Genomic DNA, 22263 nt, shown 5'->3' with positions numbered 1-22263 from the left:
GAATGTCAAGAATGCAAGAGATTTCAGAAATCATGACAACACACTAAATGTTTTCTTTGAAAACTAGCTTTTAAGTGGGGGAGTTTCTTTGATAGCGGTTCACACAGCACTGTGGCAATTTTATCTATCGACATACACTGTACTTTCACTGCATTAGTCAACTCCAGCTATGCCTAAAAATTGCAACATACAACCGCTATTCCAATTGTTGATCCAGTTTCAAAGAATCTAATGCAGATTCTTCATATGATATCTGGATCATTAATGAAGCACAACTATGGAATGTGAGTGATTCATAGCATGGGCTAAGAAGACAATTATAAATTATTTACTTAGTGTATGGCATGGACTAGCAATATATATTGAAATTCCATCTAGATTAAAACAGTAGTAAAACACAATAAAATATAAAAATTTTATAAAGATCTATGTTCAAATACTAATGCCTTGACCATCTCATTGAAATGCAGCATCATTTATATTTTTAAAAAATCAGATACTGGACCAATGTATGTCTTTCGTCATGATGTGATCTATAATTTGACGGGATTCCTCATAGTGAAGGGGGGATATGCCCCATATATACAGAGAGTCCCAGCAAACGCCATGGGAGGTGCAAATCCTATTGTCCAACACAGTGTATTGTTCAAAGCCTGGCATATATATGTGTTCCTAACCATCTCAAAAATAAAATCAGCGTTTACAGATTGAGACTCAAATCAATGACCATTCTTTTGCCCCTATGTATATTCTCTGTGCATAAAAGTTTTGTCATTGATTTCCAAAATACCACATTATTTTGAATTATCTACAATATAAAATCTACAAAAAGACTATCAAATGCAAGCTACAGAATTCAAAGGAAATGTAAAACGGGTAGAAGAGATAACAATTTCAGATCACTCAATTCACTTCTCCCTTGGGGATGAAGGCTTTATCACACAATTATTTTAAAGAAAGCAATAACCTTAGGAAGCCATTGTAGATGCTCTCCAATTTCAGATTGGTTTTAATATGATTTGCAAAATAAGGTATTAAAAATGAGGATTTTTTAAAATGAAAAATGAAAAAAAAAACTGGATAAAAAGATCTCTTTTTTAAAAATTTCAGTTTAAGCACTATAGCAGTGGTTGATAAATAGGATCCACTTGCTCTAAAACGATCTGCATTTATGTTACCAGAACAGCATGTGACTTGCGTCACTGGATTTGATGCAATCACATGCACTTATAAACACTCAACCTGGAATGAAGGACTATGGCATAGTTTCTGGGATCAAGGTCTTGCAGCTAGCCCTCACCTTTGATTTCCAAAATACCACATTATTTTGAATTATCTACAATATAAAATCTACAAAAAGGCTATCAAATGCAAGCTACAGAATTCAAAAAAAGAGGCCAAAATTTTCTGTATCTCTGCTTCCATCTTCTGGCCATCAGGATTTTTGCAGTTTGGGTTGGTCTGTCCTACCATGTAGAAGTATTTTTGATCATGTAACTTTTCACACAATTACACAAACCCAGGAGTCTCATTTGAATGGAAAACTATGACTGGACTGCCACCGGACTGTTTTGCAGTCAATGTCTCAAGTCCCTATCTAATGCTAAGCCAAATTGCAGTTTAATACGAGGTGAAATGAAGCTGTGTGCAAGCAACTGTCACAAACGTTTTCATAGGAATTAAAGTATAGAATGCTTCTGACCAACAGTTGTGTTCATGGCCCAAAATGAACCCTATTCTATTCAGTTGGTCTTACTATTTTGGAAGCATGATTAATTTGCATTGTTATTTAATAAAACTGAAACAATACATCTGTTTATGTGCACTTTTAGTTTGGGGGTTGGTTTTTTTTGACTACAGTACTTTTGGGCTCTGCATCTGCTAAACCAGTGTTTCCCAATGTTGGCAACTTGAGAGTTGGGAGTTGAAGTCCAAATATCTTCAAGTTGCCAAGGTTGGGAAACACTGTGCTAAACCACCCACATATTGTGCTGAAAGGTTTATAAAACAGGAAGGGCTGTATTCCAACTACAAAAATCAGAACCTGAGGGTGACAGCCGCTATGATTTCCTCTTTCCCTTTGCTGCTATCTAGAAATACAGCTTAGATGTGGCATAGCACTTTTATTCCCACTTTTTGACATGTACAATAGAATTATTTTTCTATGCGCCTATACAATATCATGCATTCAGGATTTTTCAAATGGCACGTTTAATCATGTGCTTTGGGAATCATGAGTCCCTCTCAGGTGCAACTCAATCGCACCATTTTATAATAGAGCGGCCTTAAGTCAAACCAAGTGGGTATATCACTCTCGCCAACCCAAAACCGACAGGCGGTGGCCTGGCAAGTAAAACTGGAAATCTTTCTTTTCCGCGCATGCGCTGAAAATAGGGGTTAAAAACCCTCTAAACTAGGTCTAGAAAAAACGAGAACATGAGGGAAAGTTACAAACGCGCATGCGTCACTATCTGAATTGTGACGGCGGGCCGGGCAACAGAATGTGCGCGAAAGATAGCGTTGCGCATGGGTATTGGGAAGGTGAGGGGCAGAGAACGCGCATGCGCGGAATAAAACATCCGGCGGCTTTTGGTTAAGCACGCCGTTGAGGACGACCAAGCGGCAAGGTGGTGGCGAGTAGCGCGCATGCGTAGTTTAACATGACTGAAAGGGATAGTGACTGTGAGGCGAGGGGGTGAGTATTTTGCTGCGTCACCAAGCTGCCTGGGAGCCGCCGTTGCTGGAAGAAGGGGAGAGCGCGCGGGAGAGAGCGCGCGCACGCGCGGCATTGTGGGTAACAGGCCTTTCAGCCCCGAGGACGAGACGCCGCCGCTCCTACCGTCGCCGCCGCTCCCATCGCCACCCTGCCACCACCTCGTCCTAGCAGGGAGACCTTCCGTCCGGCCTTCGTTTTTTCCGGCCCAAGCCCTTTGAAGAGACGGAGAAAGAAGAAGGAACACGTAGGAGCCGCCGTAGCTGCTAACATCGCTCGCCATGTGAGTGAGTGAGACGGGCCGGGAACGGTCGAAGTGGCTTCCGAGGGTCCCCGGCGTGTGGCAGCCGGATGGGTTAATGTCTGGAAACGGCGAAAACCTTTCCCTCAGAGACCCGCCGGTGCCTTTGATTGAGCCTAGATCTGGTAGAGGAGCGTGTGTGTGTGTGTGTGTGTGTGTGTGTGTACAGTAGTATTTAATCATGGAGCGGTGAGAAAAAGGCGGCCTAAGGATGGGGTCCCCCCCCCCCGTTATTTCTATTACCTGGGCGTTGTTTTCTTTAAATCTGTCGGAAAAGAGTGCCTCTGTGCACGTGCGGAGCTCACTTTCTTCGCCGCTGCCTCGAAGAGCTCGCCACCATCATAGGCTCTAACTTTAACCGACCTTCCCTTTAATCTGTATCTAAATTACCGACTTAAGGTGTTTCTTGCTGAGGCGGTCAAAATCCTTGGGAAGGTGGCGAACTAAAACCTGGTTGTGTTACGTAATAACTTAGTACTGTATAGAGAAGTAAAAAAGCATGTGCCGGGCGAAATTGTGAGGAAAATGGTTACTTGTCTAAACCGGGGGCGGGGAGGGGGAGTTAGTCGTAGGGAAGAGAGCTTTAAAGCAGCTTTTACTTTAGAAGGCAAGAGAAGGTCATACAGGAGACGAGGTTTCTGTGAAGGGAGGGAATAAGGCAGCTAAGGAGATCAAAATGTGAATGAAAATAGCGTGGAGTTTTTATGGGTTAGATTTAGAACATAACTGGTCCCCCCCCCTCCCCGGTATTGTACTGAATTAAATTTAAATATTGAGAATAAGACTGGCGATCAGGCTGAAGAATGTGCTTGTACATATTGTACTAAAGGGGGGGGGGGGGCTCCCATGAGCAATAGTGAAAATGAGTAGTGAAACCAAAGGCAAATCCTATTCACTGTTGCCTGGAGTGTGCTAATGGGTAGACTTATAAGAAATGAGAATACTTGGGGCTGAGTTGCAGTGCTGGTAACAGTAATCTCAAAATAAATTGTGGATTCTTTTTTTAATGAGTTTTTATTTGTTTGTTTATTCATTTATTTATTAATTAGATTTGTATGCCGCCCTTCTCCGAAAAGGGATGGCTCACAGGAAGCTCTGGAAATAGTTTGTTCTGATATTAGGTGATGGAAATCCACCTGGCCTTTTAAGGTTCTTTAGAAAGTTTTAAAGGACTTGCCAATATAAGAATTTATGTTTTGCTCAGGTTATGGGCAGTATCTAGTTAACCTTACTTTATTTTAAAATTAAATAGAATCAAATCTGATTAGTCTCTTGATTCCAGGTGACCGCCTGGACCATTGAGATGTACCAGAATTGTATGCTAGATGGAAAAATCAGAAATCCTGGAAAAATGCAATTTGTATCATACTCCCAAGAAAATTACATAGATATATTCATGGAGTCAGCAAGAATTGTGCTATAGCTGAAGACTTAATCTTAATATCTTGAAGTTATATTACAGTTTTGGTTTTGCCTAAGGTTTGCTATAACAATCTTATGACTTGAACCTAACCATTTTCATTTTTCCTATAGTGTAAGGAGGAGGCCTGACCTTCCAAATACTCCAATGAAATTGCTTCGCATTAATGATTTAGGGACATTTTAAAATGTTCTTTTTAAATATGTTTTGGGGCTAAATACTTTTTAGAGGGGGGAATGAAGATTTTTGTATTTAGAATATATTGCTGTTGCTTGATTGGGAATGAAGCTCAGCTCAGTCAAGCCAGAAAGTGTTTTGAGAATGACATTTGACAACATAAATTAACATTAACAAGAATGCAAAATGCTGCTTGCTGTGCAGGTGTAATATGCAGTTAAACATACTGATTTAAAATAGTTCTGAAATTGTACCTGGAAGATCTATGATACTGAAGTATTTTGGCTTAGTACAATTGGTAGTGGCCTTGACCATTTTTTGTTTGCATCACTCTCAAATAATAAGATTAATATAAGAAATTTTATTGATCTTTGGTGAAAACAGGATCTACAGCAGTGATGGCGAATCTATGGCACATATGCCACAGGTGGTACGTGGAGCCATATTTGCTGGCATGGAAGCCATTGCCCTAGCTCCGCTCTGGTGCGCGTGTGCGGGCTGGCCAGCTGATTTTTGGTCTGCACTGAGGCTCTGAGAGGGTATCTTCAGCTTCCAGAGGGTCTCGGGTGATCAGGGAAGGTGTTTTTGCCCTCCTGTGGCTCCAGGGGAGCCTCCAGAGCCATTGGGGGGGTGGGGTGAAAAACGGGCCTACTGGGACCACCAGAAATTGGGAAAGAGGCCGTTTCTGGCCTCCAGAGGGCCTCTAGGGTGTCAGGGGAGGCCATTTTCATCATCTCCAGGCATTGACTTATGGGTGTGGGCAATCCCACATATGCAATGGTCCTCACTACAGTTAGTCCTTGACTTAAAACACTACAGTTAGTCCTTGACTTAGTGACCATTTGAAGTTACAACTGCTCTGAAAAAAGTTACTTATGACCATTGGGAACTGACTCATATTTATGACCCTTGCATTGTCCTGGAGTCATGTGATCTTTTGTGATCTTCTGATTAAGTCAATTGGGAAGCCAGATTCTCTTAACAGCCAAGTTACTAACTGAATAACTGCAGTGATTCATTTAACTGGCAAGAAATGTGATAAAATGGGGCACACCTTATTTAACAAATGTTTCACTTAGTAACAAAGTTTGAGGTCGATTATGGTAAAAAGTCAAAGATTACCTGTATTGTTTAAACATCTCTTGTCTGCAAGCTCATATACTCCTACTCTCCCCTCCCTGAAAATATAAGTGTGAAATTCAGCTCTCACTTCTTAGTAATATCCATGCTGAAATAGGATTTCTGGAAATTGAAGTTTGTGGGAGACCAAATTGGAAAAGTCTGCAATATTCACTTTTTGATTTGATAAACCAGTACATGGTATATTTGAGTCATTCTGTCTTCAAATAGAACTGGAAGCCATTTTCAAACTCTGGTCTTCATGTTTTATGGGTAAGATGTTACATAAACTATGGTCTGTGATTTAGATGCAGAGACAAATTACATATTCAGCATATCAAGAGATGAACTGTTCATTTGGGACTAACTGCAGTTCATACATAAGTTTTATATTAGTTATGCTTACACAGTTAAAGCCTCCCTTAAAGTTAAATTGCCATAATTGATAATTGAAATTACCAACAACTAAGTCCTATGTAGGATTTTTTTTATAGGAATATGGAGTCTTTATAATGGAAAATACATTGAATCAATATCTGCTGTCATATAATGTTAGAAACATAGTTGAGAAATAGGATGCTCCTGCATTGTTGTACATACTTGTGGCTTTAAGAACATGGAGTTTCTGTGACAAAATAACATCTCAATGTTAAACATCAAAAATTGGAAATGCATAACTAGTAAGGAAAATGGAACATGCTGGGGTGTCACACCTTCCCTAATTCACATGCATCACAAATTTAAGATTTACTGTTGCATTGAATTACGACTAACTATTTGCTGCTAGGTATTCCAAAATGAAATAGTAATACTGTACATAGCAGTTCAAATGATAAATTTAGGGCGATGAGAACTTAGTACCTTATAAAATGGCAGTTTGTCATTACATAAGAATTTTGCAGTAATCCTTACATTTAAAGTATTGTTCTTAAAACATAGGGTGAAAAGTAACTTCACTTTTTTGAGGTTTAACTATGGATAACACCTATTTCTTGCCATTTGCTTTTAAATAAGATTGTTGCTTGGTAGTTTGTTGAACTCTTCCTGTAACTGAATTTCTACTGACCAGATTTAATTTTATGTTTTATTCCAAGCAAAATTTGTGTTCTTTGGGATGTTCAGCAAACAGGAAAATCAGGGAATTCATGAAAAAAAAATGGAATAAATCGGGGGGAAACCAAACTGTATTAAAATGTTTAAAAATCAGGAAAAAACCGTTTAAAAAAGGAGGGGATCACGCTGCCTGGCAGAATCAAGCAAAAATGAGCAAAATTGTGGCAACAACTTGCTTCCTCAGCTACTGATATTTCTCCACGGGTTAGCCGTTTGGTATGATGTCATCTACGACTGCGCCTTAACTAGATTACAAGTTACAGAGAAATATCGGAATTTCAAAATGCTTTCCCCCTGGACACCCTGATTCTTGTTGTAAGGATAATTGTAATGATCATCTACTATTCTTAACCCTACTGAATGCAAGTCCAAGCATCTAAAAGTTGATTCTTAGCTATATAGAGTCTGGTGCTTTAAAGTCCAGGAAATGAGCTCAGTATATACCTTTTTTGTTATTTTATGATTAGATTTGTTACATTGAATTTTGAGGAGACAATAGATAAACTGTTTCCGAAACTACATAAAGCATAAACGAAAATAATGCCTTTCTGGCACAATGATGTTGAATTTGAATTGACTATCGGCACATACATTTCTGGAACTTGGTTAATATATTAAATTCTATTTTTGCCATGTACATCAATATCTACAGTGGGTTTCATTGTTTTATATTTTTTTAAATCTCATTTGAGTGCTTAAAAATATATATAAGAAAGTTATTTTGAACCATTTTGGAAAGTCCCTTCACTGAAGAATATCAGTAATGTTAGATAAGCTTTCAGAAAACCCCTTGTTATTAATGCTCTTCCTTGCAGTACAGGTAGTTCACAGTTACGATGACATAACAAAATGACTTATGACCATTGCATACTTGCAAACATTGCAGCATCCCCATGGTCACATGATTAAAATTCAGGCGCTTGGCAACTGACTCATTTGTGATAACTATAATGGGTCATGTGATCACTTTTTGCAATGTGACAAGCAAAGTCAATGGGGAAGCCAGATTCATTTTACAATCATGTTATTAACTTGACATCAGTGGTTCACTTAACAAATGTGGCAAGAAATATCATTAAATGGGGGCAAAATTCTTTTAACAAATGTCTCACTTAACAACATAAATTTTGGGCTCAATTATGATCCTGAGTCAAGGACTACATGTATACATCTAAAGGGTGCTATATAGGTGGGTCCTATGGCAACAGGGCCTAACAACTCAGAAAAAAATCCATATACTTTGACTATTTAATACCATAGTAGATATCAAAAACTAATATATTGCACAAATAATTTCATTGAGAAAAGGGGTAAAGGAAATTAATTGCATGATGCTGATGTCAAAAAACAAATTGTCTAACTATATGAGCATCTGATTGTTGATTGTAATCTGAATGGCTTCAGCTTTTAGAATATAAATCTTTGTCAAAATATGAAGGACCTGCTGCAACACCAACATCAGTCCCTACAAAACTTTGGCTAAGTCTCCTCACAATCTATCTACAGACATTTGTTTTATAGACTACCCTTGAAATCAACTAGGGTTGTATTTACACTATAATTTATAACATAATTTTACCATCTTTTACCATTTTTTATAACCCACAGATTGAATTTTTATTCAGTGGGGGTTTGGGATGGAGGCTTATATTTTAGCTGTAAGCTGCCTAGAGTCCTTAGGAAGTTGAGCGGCATACAATGGATTAGTATGCTAAAAATTTGTGATATTCTAGTTTTGCCTCCTATTCAGAATCTGTATGTATCAGCAGTGGGTTGTAAATAATTTTGCCACCAATTCACTCACACATGATGCGTCCCAGGCAGGTGAATGGAACTTTCCACTACCAGGGCTACCAATTCTAACAACCACTCCAAACCGAGAGCAACCCACTGCTGTATGTAATGGTATACTGTATTTTCTGGAGTATAAGATGCACCTTTTTACTCCCAAAAAAGAGGATTAAAAACTAGGGTACGTACTGATTGCTGGGAGGCACAGGCAGAATTTTTTTCCTTGTTTTCCTCCCCCAAAACTAAGGTATGCCTTATTACTCTGAAAAATACCACAATTTGTCTCCTGGGTAAAACTTAGGATCCCATTGTGAGTCCTTTATGAACATAGCAGTAATCCAGTCCTAAAAGTATTTGCATAGGTGTTCTTGGCTCGTATATTAATGCAAGGATTGTCCAAATAATTGCCATGCATTTGCTTCATTGTAGAGCCAAGAGGTTTTATTACCTTAATGTGAATCACAATAGCATAAATGTGAAGGAGTGCTTCATCTCTCACTAGTAGTAACTAACTTGGTAAGAATTGTGCTATAGTTCTGTAGCACTATCATTTTGAGTTTCCTGAATCAGAAATCTGAAGATACATGGAGGTTTTGGTGCTCTTTGATCTTGGCTGCTTTGTTATATTTCAATATCCTACTAGATAACATCATTAGTGCTGGTGAGTGTGGTGTTTGCTCCTTTCTTATATAAAGTTGCAGAGTGGTTTTCTCTGTGGTAGAATAATCTACTGTATTTTTTGGAGTATAAGACACACCTTAGTTTTGGGGAAAGAAAACAGGAAAAAAAGGCATCTGCCTCCCAGCTTTGCTGGCTGAGGAGCTCTGGGAGTTCCTCAGTCCACAAATCATAAAGTTGCCAAGGTTGGAGACCCCTGGTGTATAAGATGCATCCATGTTTTCACCCTCTTTTTTGTGGTACTTATACTCCAAAATTACGATATATCTACTTTGATTGTCTGGTGTTAGCTGCTGTAAATACAGTGATACCTTGTCTTATGAACTTAATTGGTTCCGGGACGAGGTTCGTAAGGTGAACAGTTCGTAAGACAAAACATTGTTTCCCATAGGAATCAATGTAAAAGCAAATAATGTGTGCAAACCCATTAGGAAAATCCAAGCTTTAAGGCTTAAAAAAAAAGCGACAGGCTGACAAAGTGAAGTGGAGACGGACAGCGAGGAGAAGCGAGGAATGGAGGTCCTAACAAAGGCTAACGCCACCCCAAGTCTCTCCCAAAATCGTCCCTTCAAAGCCTTCCTACGTTGCCCCAAATTCTTCTAAAAATTGCCACTCCAGCCACTTCCTACATTGCCCCAAATTCCTCCCAAAATTGCCCCTCCAGCCGCTTCCTAAGCCACCCAAATCGAAGACAAATGGAGTGAAGAAAGGCAACAAGGAGAAACGAGGCATTTTGAAAGGAGAGGTGATTTGGGGTGGCTTAGGAAGCTTTTGAAGTGGCGATTTTTGGGGGAATTTGGGGCAAGATAGGAAGCTTTTGGGGGAGCGATTTTGGGGGCAATTTGGAGCAGTGTAGGAAGCTTTGGAAGGGTGATTTTAGCAGCGAGATGGGGCGAAGAAAGCGGTAGGCTAGGGGGGGTTGGCAGCAGGATGGGGGGGCGGCTGCGCAGAGCGGAGGGCTAGAGGGGAAAGTGGCAGGGAAATGGGGCAGCTCCAGCGTTCCCCGCCTCCGGTGCAAGTAAAAGGGGGCGGGGAATTCCCATGCAAGCAAATGGGAAATCCCGGTGGTGACCGTCACAAGGCAGGGGAATCCCTTCGGCAGTCAGAGAGCGCATGTGCAGTACGAGACCATAGGCATTGTAAGAGACCCCACGGATCCAGGCTCAGGTTCGTAAGACGGAAAGTGTTTTTAAGACGAGGCAAAGAAATCTTAAACCCCAGGTTCGTATCTCGAAAAGTTCGTATGACGAGGGGTTCGTAAGACGAGGTATCACTGTACTGTATTCGGATCTTTTTGATTCCACCTTAGCTTTTGAAATATTTCCTCTTGAGATAGGTTCAACTATCAATCGACACATAAATCATATCCACACACTCTAAAAGAGACAACAAAAAGGTAAGAATGATTAACTAGATGGGTAATGAAACATCTGCAAGGAAACAAGCAAGTGCCAAGACCACCAAGTAACTCCACAATTCAGCCCTGAACTACATGTATTCTCTTATTGAATATGATGTTTAGAATAAGAAAAAAAATCTACCGTATCTATAGTTTAGAAGTTAGCATTTAGAGAAAGACACAGTGCTATGTGCCACTTAGGATAAATTGGCTATAGATTCTTGTATCTTCAAAATTCTGACAAATTGAAAATAATTGGATATATTCCTAACATTATAAGAATACTTGAAGCAAACCAGAAAGAGAATTCTAGATCTAGTAGAGAGAGGTTTTGGGTTTATCATCTTTCTCCCTCTCCCTCTTAATTTCATTCCTCTGCTGTTTAGATAAGTTGTAAGTTTCTTATACTTGAGAAATCAGTACAGTGGTACCTTTCTACTTACGAACTTAATTCATTCCATGACCAGGTTCTTAAGTAGTAAGAAGCAATTTTTCCCATAGGAATCAATGTAAAAGCAAATAATGTGTGTAATTGGGGAAACCACAGGGAGGGTGGAGGCCCTGTTTCCTCCCAGAAGATTCCTAGAGAGGCCCCACAGAGGCTTCTCCCCGCCTTTTCTGGCCCTGTTTCATTCCTGGAGAGGCCCCACAGAGGCTTCTCCCCGCCTTTTCTGGCCTTGTTTCCTCCCAGGAGATTCCTGGAGAGGCCCCACAGAGGCTTCTCCCCGCCTTTTCTGGCCCTGTTTCCCCCCCCCCCCGGGAGATTCCTAGAGAGGCCCCACGGAGGCTTCTCCCTGCCTTTTCCGATTACAGTTTCGGAGGCTCTGTTTTGTAAGTGGAAAATGGTTCTTGAGAAGAGGCAAAAAAAATCTTGAATACCTGGTTCTTATCTAGAAAAGTTCGCAAGTAGAGGCGTTCTTAGGTAGAGGTACCACTGTAACATTATTATTATTATTATTATTATTATTATTATTATTATTATATTTGTATGCCGCCCTTCTCCGAGGACTTGCGGCGGGTTATATTATACTTAACTATAAAAATGGTAAGATTCCTAAACATATGCTGATATCTTTGGAGAGGGGCAGCATACAAATCTAATAAATTATTATTATCTTTAAATTTAGCTAAAAATTATGGTACTTCCCCAACCACCTACCATAAAGGTCCACCCGATAATGGATTATTTAATTACCAAACTTTGGAAATTTAATTGTACCTATAATAAATAGGGCCAAAGTAGATGGTTATAAATTAAATATAAATTAAGTCTTATTTCAATCTCCATTTTTTAATGTAATAGTCTGCAGCCCGCCAGGAACTGGGCCGTGCAAATGATTAAAGCCTTGCCCATGCACCCTCGGGATCTAGGCAATGAGTTAAACCAGCCCCCCCCCCCCCCAATCCACAGAAAAAATGCCCTCCACAGAACCATTCCCTGGCTCCAAAAATGTTGGGGGATACTATTTTAATGCAAGCCTCAATATTCAAAAGTCTAGAGACGAAAGAAGAATGCGGGATGTGGTAGACAAGCTTGTGGTTAATGAACAAACTGCCCTTTTCTGTTTTCAGTATTCTCATCTACATTATTCCAGTTTCTATATTTTAATAGTTTGACCTAGAGCAGTGATGGCTAACGTTTTTTTCCCTCAGGTCCTGAAGAGCACCTGACATGCTCAAGAACCCACATCCATAATTCAATGCCTGGGGAGGGTGAAAACAGCCTGTTTCCCAACTTCTGGTAGGCCCAGAAGGCTGGTGTTTCACCCTCCCCTGGCTCCAAAGACTTCCCTGGAGCCGGGGAGGGTAAAAACTCCCTCTCCCATCCCCTGGAGGCTCTCTGGAAGCCTAAAATGCCCTCCCAGAGCCTCTGTGCATGCATAAAATCTGGCCGGCACACACATGCACATTGGAGCTGAGCTAGGGCAACAGCTCACATGCTAGCAGATATGGCTCCGAGTGCCACCTTTGGCATCCGTGCCATAGGTTTGCCATCACTGACCTAGAGGGATCAACTGCAAATCATTTAAATACATCTATAGATTTTGGTCTACCTTTATGCTTGATTTTAAAGCAGTTTTTTAAAAATAAAAACACTTCCCTTTATTGCATTTAGCCAAAGCTGCAGGGAAGACCTAACTGATAGTCAATATAGTCCAGTTCCAAACTGCAAGTTTCCATAATTGTTTACTACAGAAAACTAAAACCGAATTTGTAAGCAATCTTAATTTCATGTAAAAATGTTAGGGCTGTATGTAAAAAAGCTAATCTGAGAAAATAAAAAATTAGTAGTTATATTAGCAACCAATATTGTATAGTAGTATTGTATGTCAGATGGTTGTTGGGTTAATAGTATTAATCTAATTCTCAAATTATTTTTAGGCAGCCTGCTTCAGCAAAGTGGTATGACCGAAGGGATTACGTCTTTATTGAATTTTGTGTTGAAGACAGTAAAGAAGTTAATGTAAAATTTGAGAAAGTCAAACTTACATTCACGTAAGTAAATCATTTTGTTTCATTAAATTTATTTTAGCTGCCCACTCCCAACAGACTGCTGAGCATGAACTGCATTGATATGAATAAATTGCCTCTTTTGTTGATATTGAGAGTACTTGATTTTTTTATTTTCTTGCAGTTGTCTTGGAGGAAATGATAACTACAAACATTTAAATGAAATTGAACTTTATAATTCCATTGAACCAAACGTAAGTTCCTTTCTTAATCATACACTTAGTTTTAGCATTTTACACAGCCAAGGTGATAATTATGTAGAATAGTTAAGGTGCCAAATTCTCATCCTTATTGTTTATTCTTATTTATTAGTATAATGCCAAATTTTTAATAAAGCACATTATACATACCTGCTTGTTTGTAAAATTCCTAGACATACCTTACCATAAGGAATTGTGCATACATATTTGATTTTTTTTTTACTGCTGTTCATTTCCAGGGCACTTTAATTTGAAATCCTTACACTGATGCACTTGAATTAATATTTCTTCTTCATCTCCATTACTGCCATTCCTCTTAGAGAGATGGTGACCAATTACAGATTGTATAGTTATTTTATTCGGAAATAAATAATTGTAGCTGCCTCTGTTAATACTGAGGAATATACATTGAAGAGTTTATGCTGTTTGGGAGTTCATTTAAGCAGAGCAGGCTCTTCCATACAATTGAAAATATAGTTTTATTCTACCATATGGTATACAGTGATCCCCCGAGTTTCGCGATCTCGATTTTTGCGAAACGCTATATCGCGATTTTTCCACCCGATGACGTCACTTCCTTCCTTTCTCATCTTTCTTTCTCTCTCTCTTTCTCTATCTTGCTTCTTCCTCTCTCACTCTCTTTCTCCCTCTCTCATCTCTTTCTTTCCTTCTCTCTCTTTCTCTATCTCTCCCCCTCTTGCTCTCGAGCGGCGGGCGGCACCCAGGGAAGGTTCCTTCGGCCGCCCACCAGCTGATCTGCTCGGCAGCGCAGTAGCAGCGAGGAGCCGAAGATGGGGTTTCCCCTTTGTGTGGGCAACAGGGAAACCCCATCTTCGGCTCCTCGCTGCTACTGCGCTGCCGAGCAGATCAGCTGGTGGGCGGCCGAAGGAACCTTCCCTGGGTCTTCAACTCCCAGAGCAGCGGACAAGCGGCGGCCGGACAAGCGGAAAAGCGGCGGACAAGCGGCGGGCGGAAAAGCGGCGGGCAGACAAGCGGAAAAGCGGCGGGCAGGCAGGCGGCTCCTCAGCTGCTGGGTCTTCCCAGGTGCGGAAGTAAAAACACCATCTGCGCATGCGCGGCCATGGAAAAAGGGGCGCGCATGCGCAGATGGTGTTTTTACTTCCGCACCACTACATCCCGAAAAATCGATTATTGCGAGGGGTCTTGGAACGGAACCCTCGCGATAATCGGGGGATCACTGTATTATGTTTATGCATTTGCATCATTTTTATTGTACCATATTATGGGCTGGGAGCTATGTGATTGAATACACTTTCATATTAAAATGGTCTTTTTTACATTCAGAAAAACCATGCAATGACAAATTATTTTTAAAAAACCTAATATATGGTGGGAGGGCATTTAATCGGGTAAATCTGATTTCTTTATAATATAACCCAGGAATAGCTTTACTCATATGTTATAAGAAGTAGACATACACTGATTATAAAGGAACTTTTTAATTTTTTTTTAGGAATCCAAGCATAAAAGAACAGACAGATCTGTTTTATGTTGTTTACGAAAAGGAGAATCCGGCCAGTCATGGCCACGGTTAACAAAAGAGAAAGCTAAGGTAAAAACTTTCACTGTACCATTTTGTACCACTCTTAAACTATTAAAACAAGCCCTCCTTCTAAACACACTTTGTATTTTTTGAATACTCAGCCCTACACAATATGTTGGGATATGTATAAAATAGAAGATATATTTTAATTGATTATTTAACAGAATAGCTAAGCTTCAAAATTTAAAATCCTTCAACAGTTACCTCTGGAAATCAGGACTGCCCCCACCATGTTGGCCTTCCGAAAAGTAGTTCAGACCTGGCTTTTTTGGCAGGCCTAGGGCAGTTCTTGCGGTTGTAATCTGCGATATCCAACCATAGAATGATATATATGGGTTTTAATTATTTTAAATGTTTAAGATGTTTTTAATATTTTATTCTGTTGTTAAACTGCCCTAAGTCCTTGGAAGTTGGGCAACATAAATTTAATAAATAAATAAAATAAATAGACCCTCTTTTAGAGGGGAAAAGGTGCTTCCTGTACTCTGAAAAATACGGTAAGTACCTGCCCCAAGCTCTAAATCAGCCAGCCTGACACATTTTGAAAGAAGTAATAATATAGAATGCCTAATGACAATTCCACCGTGATATTCTTCAGTCTTGGATATACTGTATTTAAAAGCATTTTAGAAATTACAAAAAGGGCATGGAAATATACCTAGCGTGAAGCCCACTTAGTAGAACAAACCATTCTTTTATCTAAGAATGTTCAAAAAGTACATGTTAACAAAGCTCAACAAGTCAACCAGGCCAAACTTTGCATTTACACAACTTTAAAGTGTATGTCTTTGTGTTTGAATATAAAATATTCCCTGCCTTGGAAATAAGCCATAGCACAATATACGAAACAACTGCTTTGTTTCAAGCTCAGAACATTTGAAATGGTTGTTTTGAGATTATAACATTTATCAGTTATTGTACAGCTGTCCTTTATGTGTTTATTCCATGTCTTTTATAAGCAGTCAAATGTGCAAAATCATTTCTTGTATGTTCCATGATGCATATTCAACATTTCATTCTCTAAGAAAGAGATTGGCTGGTCTTTGGTCTAATTTTTCCTTTCCTTACTTGTTGAACATATTTTTAAGTATAAATATTGAAGCAGGCATATTAAAGAATGCTTTTCCCAGTCAGATTGAAATTATAAATACTAAGGAATTGCAATACAATGGGGAAGACATTAATGAAGTGAAGACTTTTAATCATTGGTGATCTATAGGCTTACTCAAACCAGCAAAGTGGAGAGGACATCATTTTGTTTCCTTTTCCTCTTAGTTTGGAATGGAAAACATACCAGTAGAAGAGAAGAAAATAAGCATTTTTCCATTCGAAGGTTCCTGAACTTTTCACATTATGTAACATGTTCACTTGATTACAAGGAGCCTGAATTAAATGTTTACTTTCTATATCCATAGCTCAATTGGCTTAGTGTGGATTTTAACAACTGGAAAGATTGGGAAGATGATTCTGATGAAGATATGTCCAATTTTGATCGCTTTTCTGAAGTAAGTTGAATATTTATATAAGAATAATGCTGATTGGAACCTGAAAAGGTTTCAATGCTTTCGGATGGCTTAATTGATACTAAGCTATTATTGATGCTAAAGTTTAATTCTTGGTATAAAAAGGATCAAATCTTCCTTTAGGTTAGGGGATCAAACTGACGGCCTGCAGGCCGGATGAGTCATGCGCAGGTCACACCTTCCCCAGTTCCGCGAAGGGGGAAAACAGAAATGTCACATGACAGCAATGTGATGTAGCGAGTTTAACACCCATGCTTTAGGTTGCTCAAGTCCAAAATAACAATCTGAAACTTTACTGAATATTATATTGCTTTTGCAATTAGATGATGAACAACATGGGTGGTGATGAAGATGTAGATTTGCCAGAAGTAGATGGAGCAGATGATGTGAGTAGCTTTCTATAAGGCATATTTTACCTGAAATATTAACTATGAATGTTGATAACATCATGTAAACATTCATAGGAATTTCTGTGGGGATCATACTAGAAATTTCTTTTGGAAATGTCTACATGAACTTAATTTGAAACAAAGGTGATATTTGCACATTTTGCAATATTAAATTTGATGTTAAAATGACTTTTTACGGAGGCCACTGAGATAATTTTTTATATTTACTGTACTGCTATATGGCTTTTTAAAGTAGTACATTGAATTTACTTTTTAACTTTGTCTCTTTTTGTCACAGGATTCACCAGATAGTGATGATGAAAGTAAGTTGATTGCTTAAGAACATTCATTCTGTTTCTTGTAAAATTAAGAAAATACTGGGAACATTTTAATATTTACTGGTTTGCCTCTTCCATACTTCATCCTTTCTATTTCAATCAAGGATAGTTAATGTTGCTCTTGTAGATATTTTTTTAAAGGTTTCCTTTGTACAGTGAATATAAAAAGTTTACACACCTGTTAAATAGCACTTTTGAGTTGTTAAAAAAAAAAGACCAAGATAAATCACTTCAGAATTTTTCCACCTTTAAAATAACATAGAAGTGGCACAATTCAATTGCAAAACAAATTTCCGTTTTTGGGAGCGGGGAAATGACAATAAAAACATACAATAACATGGTTGCATAAGTATGCTTGGGACTCAGAATTAACTAATCACATTCAAACAGATATTAACTAGTAATCAATAGACACCTGCCATCAATTTAAGTCACTCAGTTGCTTCAGGGATCTTCTTGTTGGAAGGAAAGCAAGGAAACAGTGAAAACAATCATCAAGCACAAATGTACCTCCTTGTTTGTAAAACAAGTCCCCCCACCCAATTCCGAAAGGTTCCCCCTACTATTAACTCCGCGTCCGGAGGTCTCGCCTGTGCAAAAGTAGGCAAGGAAGAGGGAAGATCTTGCTCAATGGAGGGGCTCTGCTCCCCTCGCCTTCCAAGCAGCACTAGCAGCAGCCATTCATTGTCAGCGGAGCCTAGGCAACTCAGCGGACAGCAGCGCGCCGCCAAGCCAAAACTCCAGCGCTGTGCTCCAGCTGCTGACTCGTTCGGGGCAGCATCACCACACCGAGAAGATGGCATACAGCACGGGACAGCAGGCCAGGCAGCCGGAGCTGCTTTCCGCTGCATGCGCTGCTCCATTTCCACTACCGGAACGGCATGCCCTGCCCTGGTCAGAAAAGCAGCCCCTCACTGCTTTTAGGTAGGGTGGCTTTTTTCAAACAAAGTAAAAAATCCAAGCCTGGTTATATTTTGAAAAGGCCTACATCAAATAAAAGCAAATGGGGAAATGTGCTACGGTCCAGATAAGGCCAATGTTGAATTTTTGGGCCAGAACTCCAAAAAGGATGTTTTGTGTAAAAACAACACTGTACGTGATCAAATTACCCGCAGTGAACCATGATAGTGGCAGCATTATGCTTTGGGGCATACTTTCTTCAACTGGAATTGGGATTGTAGTCAAAGTGAAGGAGATTATGAACAGTTACAAATATTGGTCAATTTCACCACAAAACATCAGGCCTCTGCTAAAATGAAGAAGGATTTTACCTTTCAGCATGACAGTGTTCCAAAACACCTCCAAAACTAAGCACCTCCAAAACGAAGAAAATAATTTTTAACCAGTTTTTTATTTCTGTTTATTAAATTTCTATGCTGCTCATCTCACTGATAAAATGACTAGGTGGCATAGAAATAAATTCTATTGCTGAGGTCTAGTTGGTTACAAATCCTCAAGTGCTGCAATCAGTTATTTTCAGTTTTCTTCTGACAGTTCATACTTCATGGGAAGAGGTAGTACTTGAGGCTTACATTCACCATCACTCTTGCTCACTGTGGTACCTTACGTAGGGTTTGAGTGGATATCAGTATATATACCAGATTAGACAAGGTTGTTTACATAATATAGTCACTTGATTGATTGAATCGCTTTCACCACCTGTATTTTTCCTTCTTTGATATTTAATGAATTCCTTTCTTTATAACCGGACAGTACCCTTTAGTGCCCAAACGATAGAATTCTCTTTTGATAGCTAACTGCTCCTCCTTCCAAATATTTTATGAGGAGTTGGCTTTTTTCAAGTTTTGGTTTAGCAGAGGTGATATCATAAACTATTATGTATTACCCATCAGTGTAATAAACCTTTTGAGTTTGTTGGATTTATAAATTACCAATGCAAAATCTATAAAAATCTATAATGACTGCCTTTGGTTTTTAAATAGCCTGTCTTGTATTTGCATAACAATCTATTCTTCCCTGCCCCCAATCCTGAGCAATAGAAATGCTGGAGGAATGGGAAAGAATTAGTGTGTTTTGCACTGTGATTGGAAAATGTAAAGCATTGTGGGAAATTGCCAGTACTGTATATCCAGATCTTAGCACATTTGGGAAAGAATATATGGGTAATCATTGATTTACAACTATAATTGAACCCACAATTTCAATCAGAAATTGTGACAATCATAAAGCGGGTCATTACGTGACTGCCTGATTTTACAACCTTTTTGGCAGCAGTCATTAAGAGAATGCAGCAGTTGTTACACAAATACCACAGTTGTTACATGAACTCATTCTTCACCGCAGGGTGGTTTTTGCTGGAAAATAGAAGTAAATGGCCACAAAAGAGGGCCGAGCACCCATAATGCAGTCATGTGGTCATGGGTTGGTATGAATATTGAAATTCTGGCTCACAAATCTTTTTTGGGGTTTATCGGAACTTCAAATAGCTGTTAAATGACCAGACATTAGTTGAGGATTACCTGTATGCAACTGGACATATTCTCATTAAGGGTAATAATCCAGATATCTAAAAGCTATCAAATCTTGTATAACTTAACTACGAAATGGTATAGTGTCATTTTTCGAGGTTGAAAGTATTAGATGTTTTTCTTGACAATAATTAGGCTAGTGCTATAAACCACAATATCTTTTTCTCTTTTTTTTCCTTTAGAAATGCCAGACCTGGAATAAAAGAAACTGACAGATGTTGGGGTTTGGGGAAAGACTTCATCACAACATTTCATAATTGAGATAAGAATTCCTGAGTTGATAGCTCTAAAGACAGAAAATGCATCCTTTAATTCATCTTCAACCCATTTTAAGCAGCTTCATTGATTGGTGCATACCATTGTTCAGGGCAGTCTTAAGCTACATGAGGCAATAATGTTAGCATGAAAGTTTTCCAGACTTCCAAAAAAAGGAACAACAACAACTTAATCACACAAATATCTGAGGTATAGGCAATCAAATCAGTTGCAATAAATGGGTTTATAATGCCTCTTTGCCTCATCGTATGATGTTAAATGGGTAAACGCAATTTATATGAAGTGGTAAATGTATACCTTTCCCCCTTACATTGTGGACTGCGGACAACTCAAGTTCCCGATTTTGTAGCTGGAACAAAATTGGCTGAAGCAATGTTCTAATTGGCTTTTGAAATTTAAGCTGGTAAAATGCTGTACCTCCAGGGGTGTCTTCAGGGTATGTTCCACTAATGTTTAATGCTTTTCACTTTGTTGTATTTAATCACTAGTTAGTGTTCAAGATATCCTAGCTAAAACTAGCAATCCCTTTAAAACTTAAAATGGGTGAAGCGTGTACACTTGGTTTTTTGATCCTCAGAGCTCACGAATCTCTTGCAATGGAGATGGGAGCATGTACATTGTTGCTTATCAATCTGTACATTTAGACCAAATTGTATTTGCACTGTTGGTATGAAAGCGAGTGACAAAATGTTAATACACTATTGGATCTTTTGTTTTTTGACCAGCTTATAAGCCTAAAAACCTCAATTTGTGTTCAAAGCAGTGGGGATTTTTTAATGTCTACATTATTTCTAATAAACTGTTGAAGACTCCATGACTGTCAACTGTCTGGCTGGCTGTAACTTCATGTATTCTTACTGTGTGTTGGAATGAAGTACTTTTTTTCGAGTTTGGGATAGTAATATACCGGTAGGATTGTTCAAGCTGTTTGAAGGAGGGAAAAATTAATATTCCCAAATGATTCCCCTTAAACAAAATTGGACTTGTAAGTTTTGAATACTGACAGCAATTTAAAAGAAGTGTTGTAATTTGATTAAAATAAAAACGGTCATCCCTTAAAAATTTGAGCTTCTGCATTTCACACATGATTTATGCAATTCTTATTTTTTTAAATGAGCATATGTGACTGCAGTTTGACCCCCAAGAATTTACAGAAGAATATTGAGTATAGTTACTAATTCTGAACGGAGAAACATTTCTAAATGTATGTTTCAATGCACTCTGCCCCCAAGATCCTGTCATATGCTGTTTCCAGTTACATATTTTGGTTAATGTTTTTGGTGTTTTCAGTTAAGCTGTAATCTTATGTGCATTTTATGGAGGTCAAACGAAAGTATTTGGAATAAAATTACTTGGAAATCAAGGGGGGAATCCTGTCTTTTCAGCTGGATTTGTTTCATTCTATAGTCAATTTTGAATGTAGAGTTGGCACAAGTCATCTCTTGACAAGCTGGCAAATTTGGTCCTAGCCAGAACAAACATTCTTCCATTTCAGCACCAGCAAGTTAGGCAAGAAACCTTTAACTGTAATTTAAAGTAAGAATTGAAGAAACTATAAAATTAAATTATGGATTGGGGTAGTTTATATTATTTTAGTTTGAAGGTTAGTCAAGTCGATGTTTTGCTGGACTTAATTTGTGGGATAAACAGCCTGCATGTATTGACCACCAAAAAAAATCACATCTCATTTAGGTATCTACCATCTAAGCAGAGCTTATAAACAGTATAAATTATAAATTTGTTAACTGCCATGACTTCCATGAGAGCATATTCAGTAACAGCTTGGCTTTTATTCTCTGGCTCAACAAGACTACGTAATGTTCAATTGCTCGGTGTTGATACAACAAAGGTGTACTGTATAGTTCAGATTTAAATTCCTCAGAAATAGACCCTCTGTCATGATCATCTATCAAAATCCTGAAATGTCTTGTTGCAGAATTGGCTGTTTAAGGGGACTTGTAATTCTGTTGAATTACACATTCCTTTAACTTCTGGATTCTCATCCAGCTCTTCTTTCCTTTTAAGCACTAACCTGAAACCCCAACAGTTGTAATCGGAACTCTATCCACTGTGACCTGTCTCTGAAAATAGTTGCTTTGAGGAATGATCATTCAAAACTGATGCCATTATCATAGCCAATTTCAAAGCAATTGTTTCACTTAAAATCTAATTATTTTAACCTAAGCAGAAGTTACAGCTTGAGCAGCAAAATACAAGGCACTCCTTTAAACCCAAAGTTCACATTGTGAGTCAGAATTTTCC

The 22263-nt window shown here is 38.7% G+C and overlaps 1 protein-coding gene across 1 annotated transcript; it reads left to right on the top strand.

Annotated features, from left to right (window-relative positions):
• The first annotated feature begins 2526 nt into the window (after positions 1–2526).
• PTGES3 (prostaglandin E synthase 3) lies at positions 2527–21364 on the top strand. The gene is made up of 8 exons (XM_070740669.1): positions 2527–2996; positions 13094–13207; positions 13347–13416; positions 14897–14995; positions 16402–16491; positions 16833–16895; positions 17197–17221; positions 19908–21364. Coding segments are annotated over exons 1-8 (483 nt in total). The 5' UTR covers positions 2527–2994; the 3' UTR covers positions 19928–21364.
• The last annotated feature ends 899 nt before the right edge of the window (positions 21365–22263 follow it).

This window comes from Erythrolamprus reginae, chromosome 2 (assembly GCF_031021105.1).
Source record: "Erythrolamprus reginae isolate rEryReg1 chromosome 2, rEryReg1.hap1, whole genome shotgun sequence".
Taxonomy (NCBI): Eukaryota; Metazoa; Chordata; class Lepidosauria; order Squamata; family Dipsadidae; genus Erythrolamprus; species Erythrolamprus reginae.
This window is presented reverse-complemented; position numbering and strand designations above follow the sequence as displayed.

Coding starts and splice junctions, on each gene's coding strand:
- PTGES3 (XM_070740669.1), top strand. Junction 16,492..16,832: donor ATTTTGATCGCTTTTCTGAA/GTAAGTTGAATA, acceptor TTTTGCAATTAG/ATGATGAACAACATGGGTGG. Junction 17,222..19,907: donor ACCAGATAGTGATGATGAAA/GTAAGTTGATTG, acceptor TTTTTCCTTTAG/AAATGCCAGACCTGGAATAA.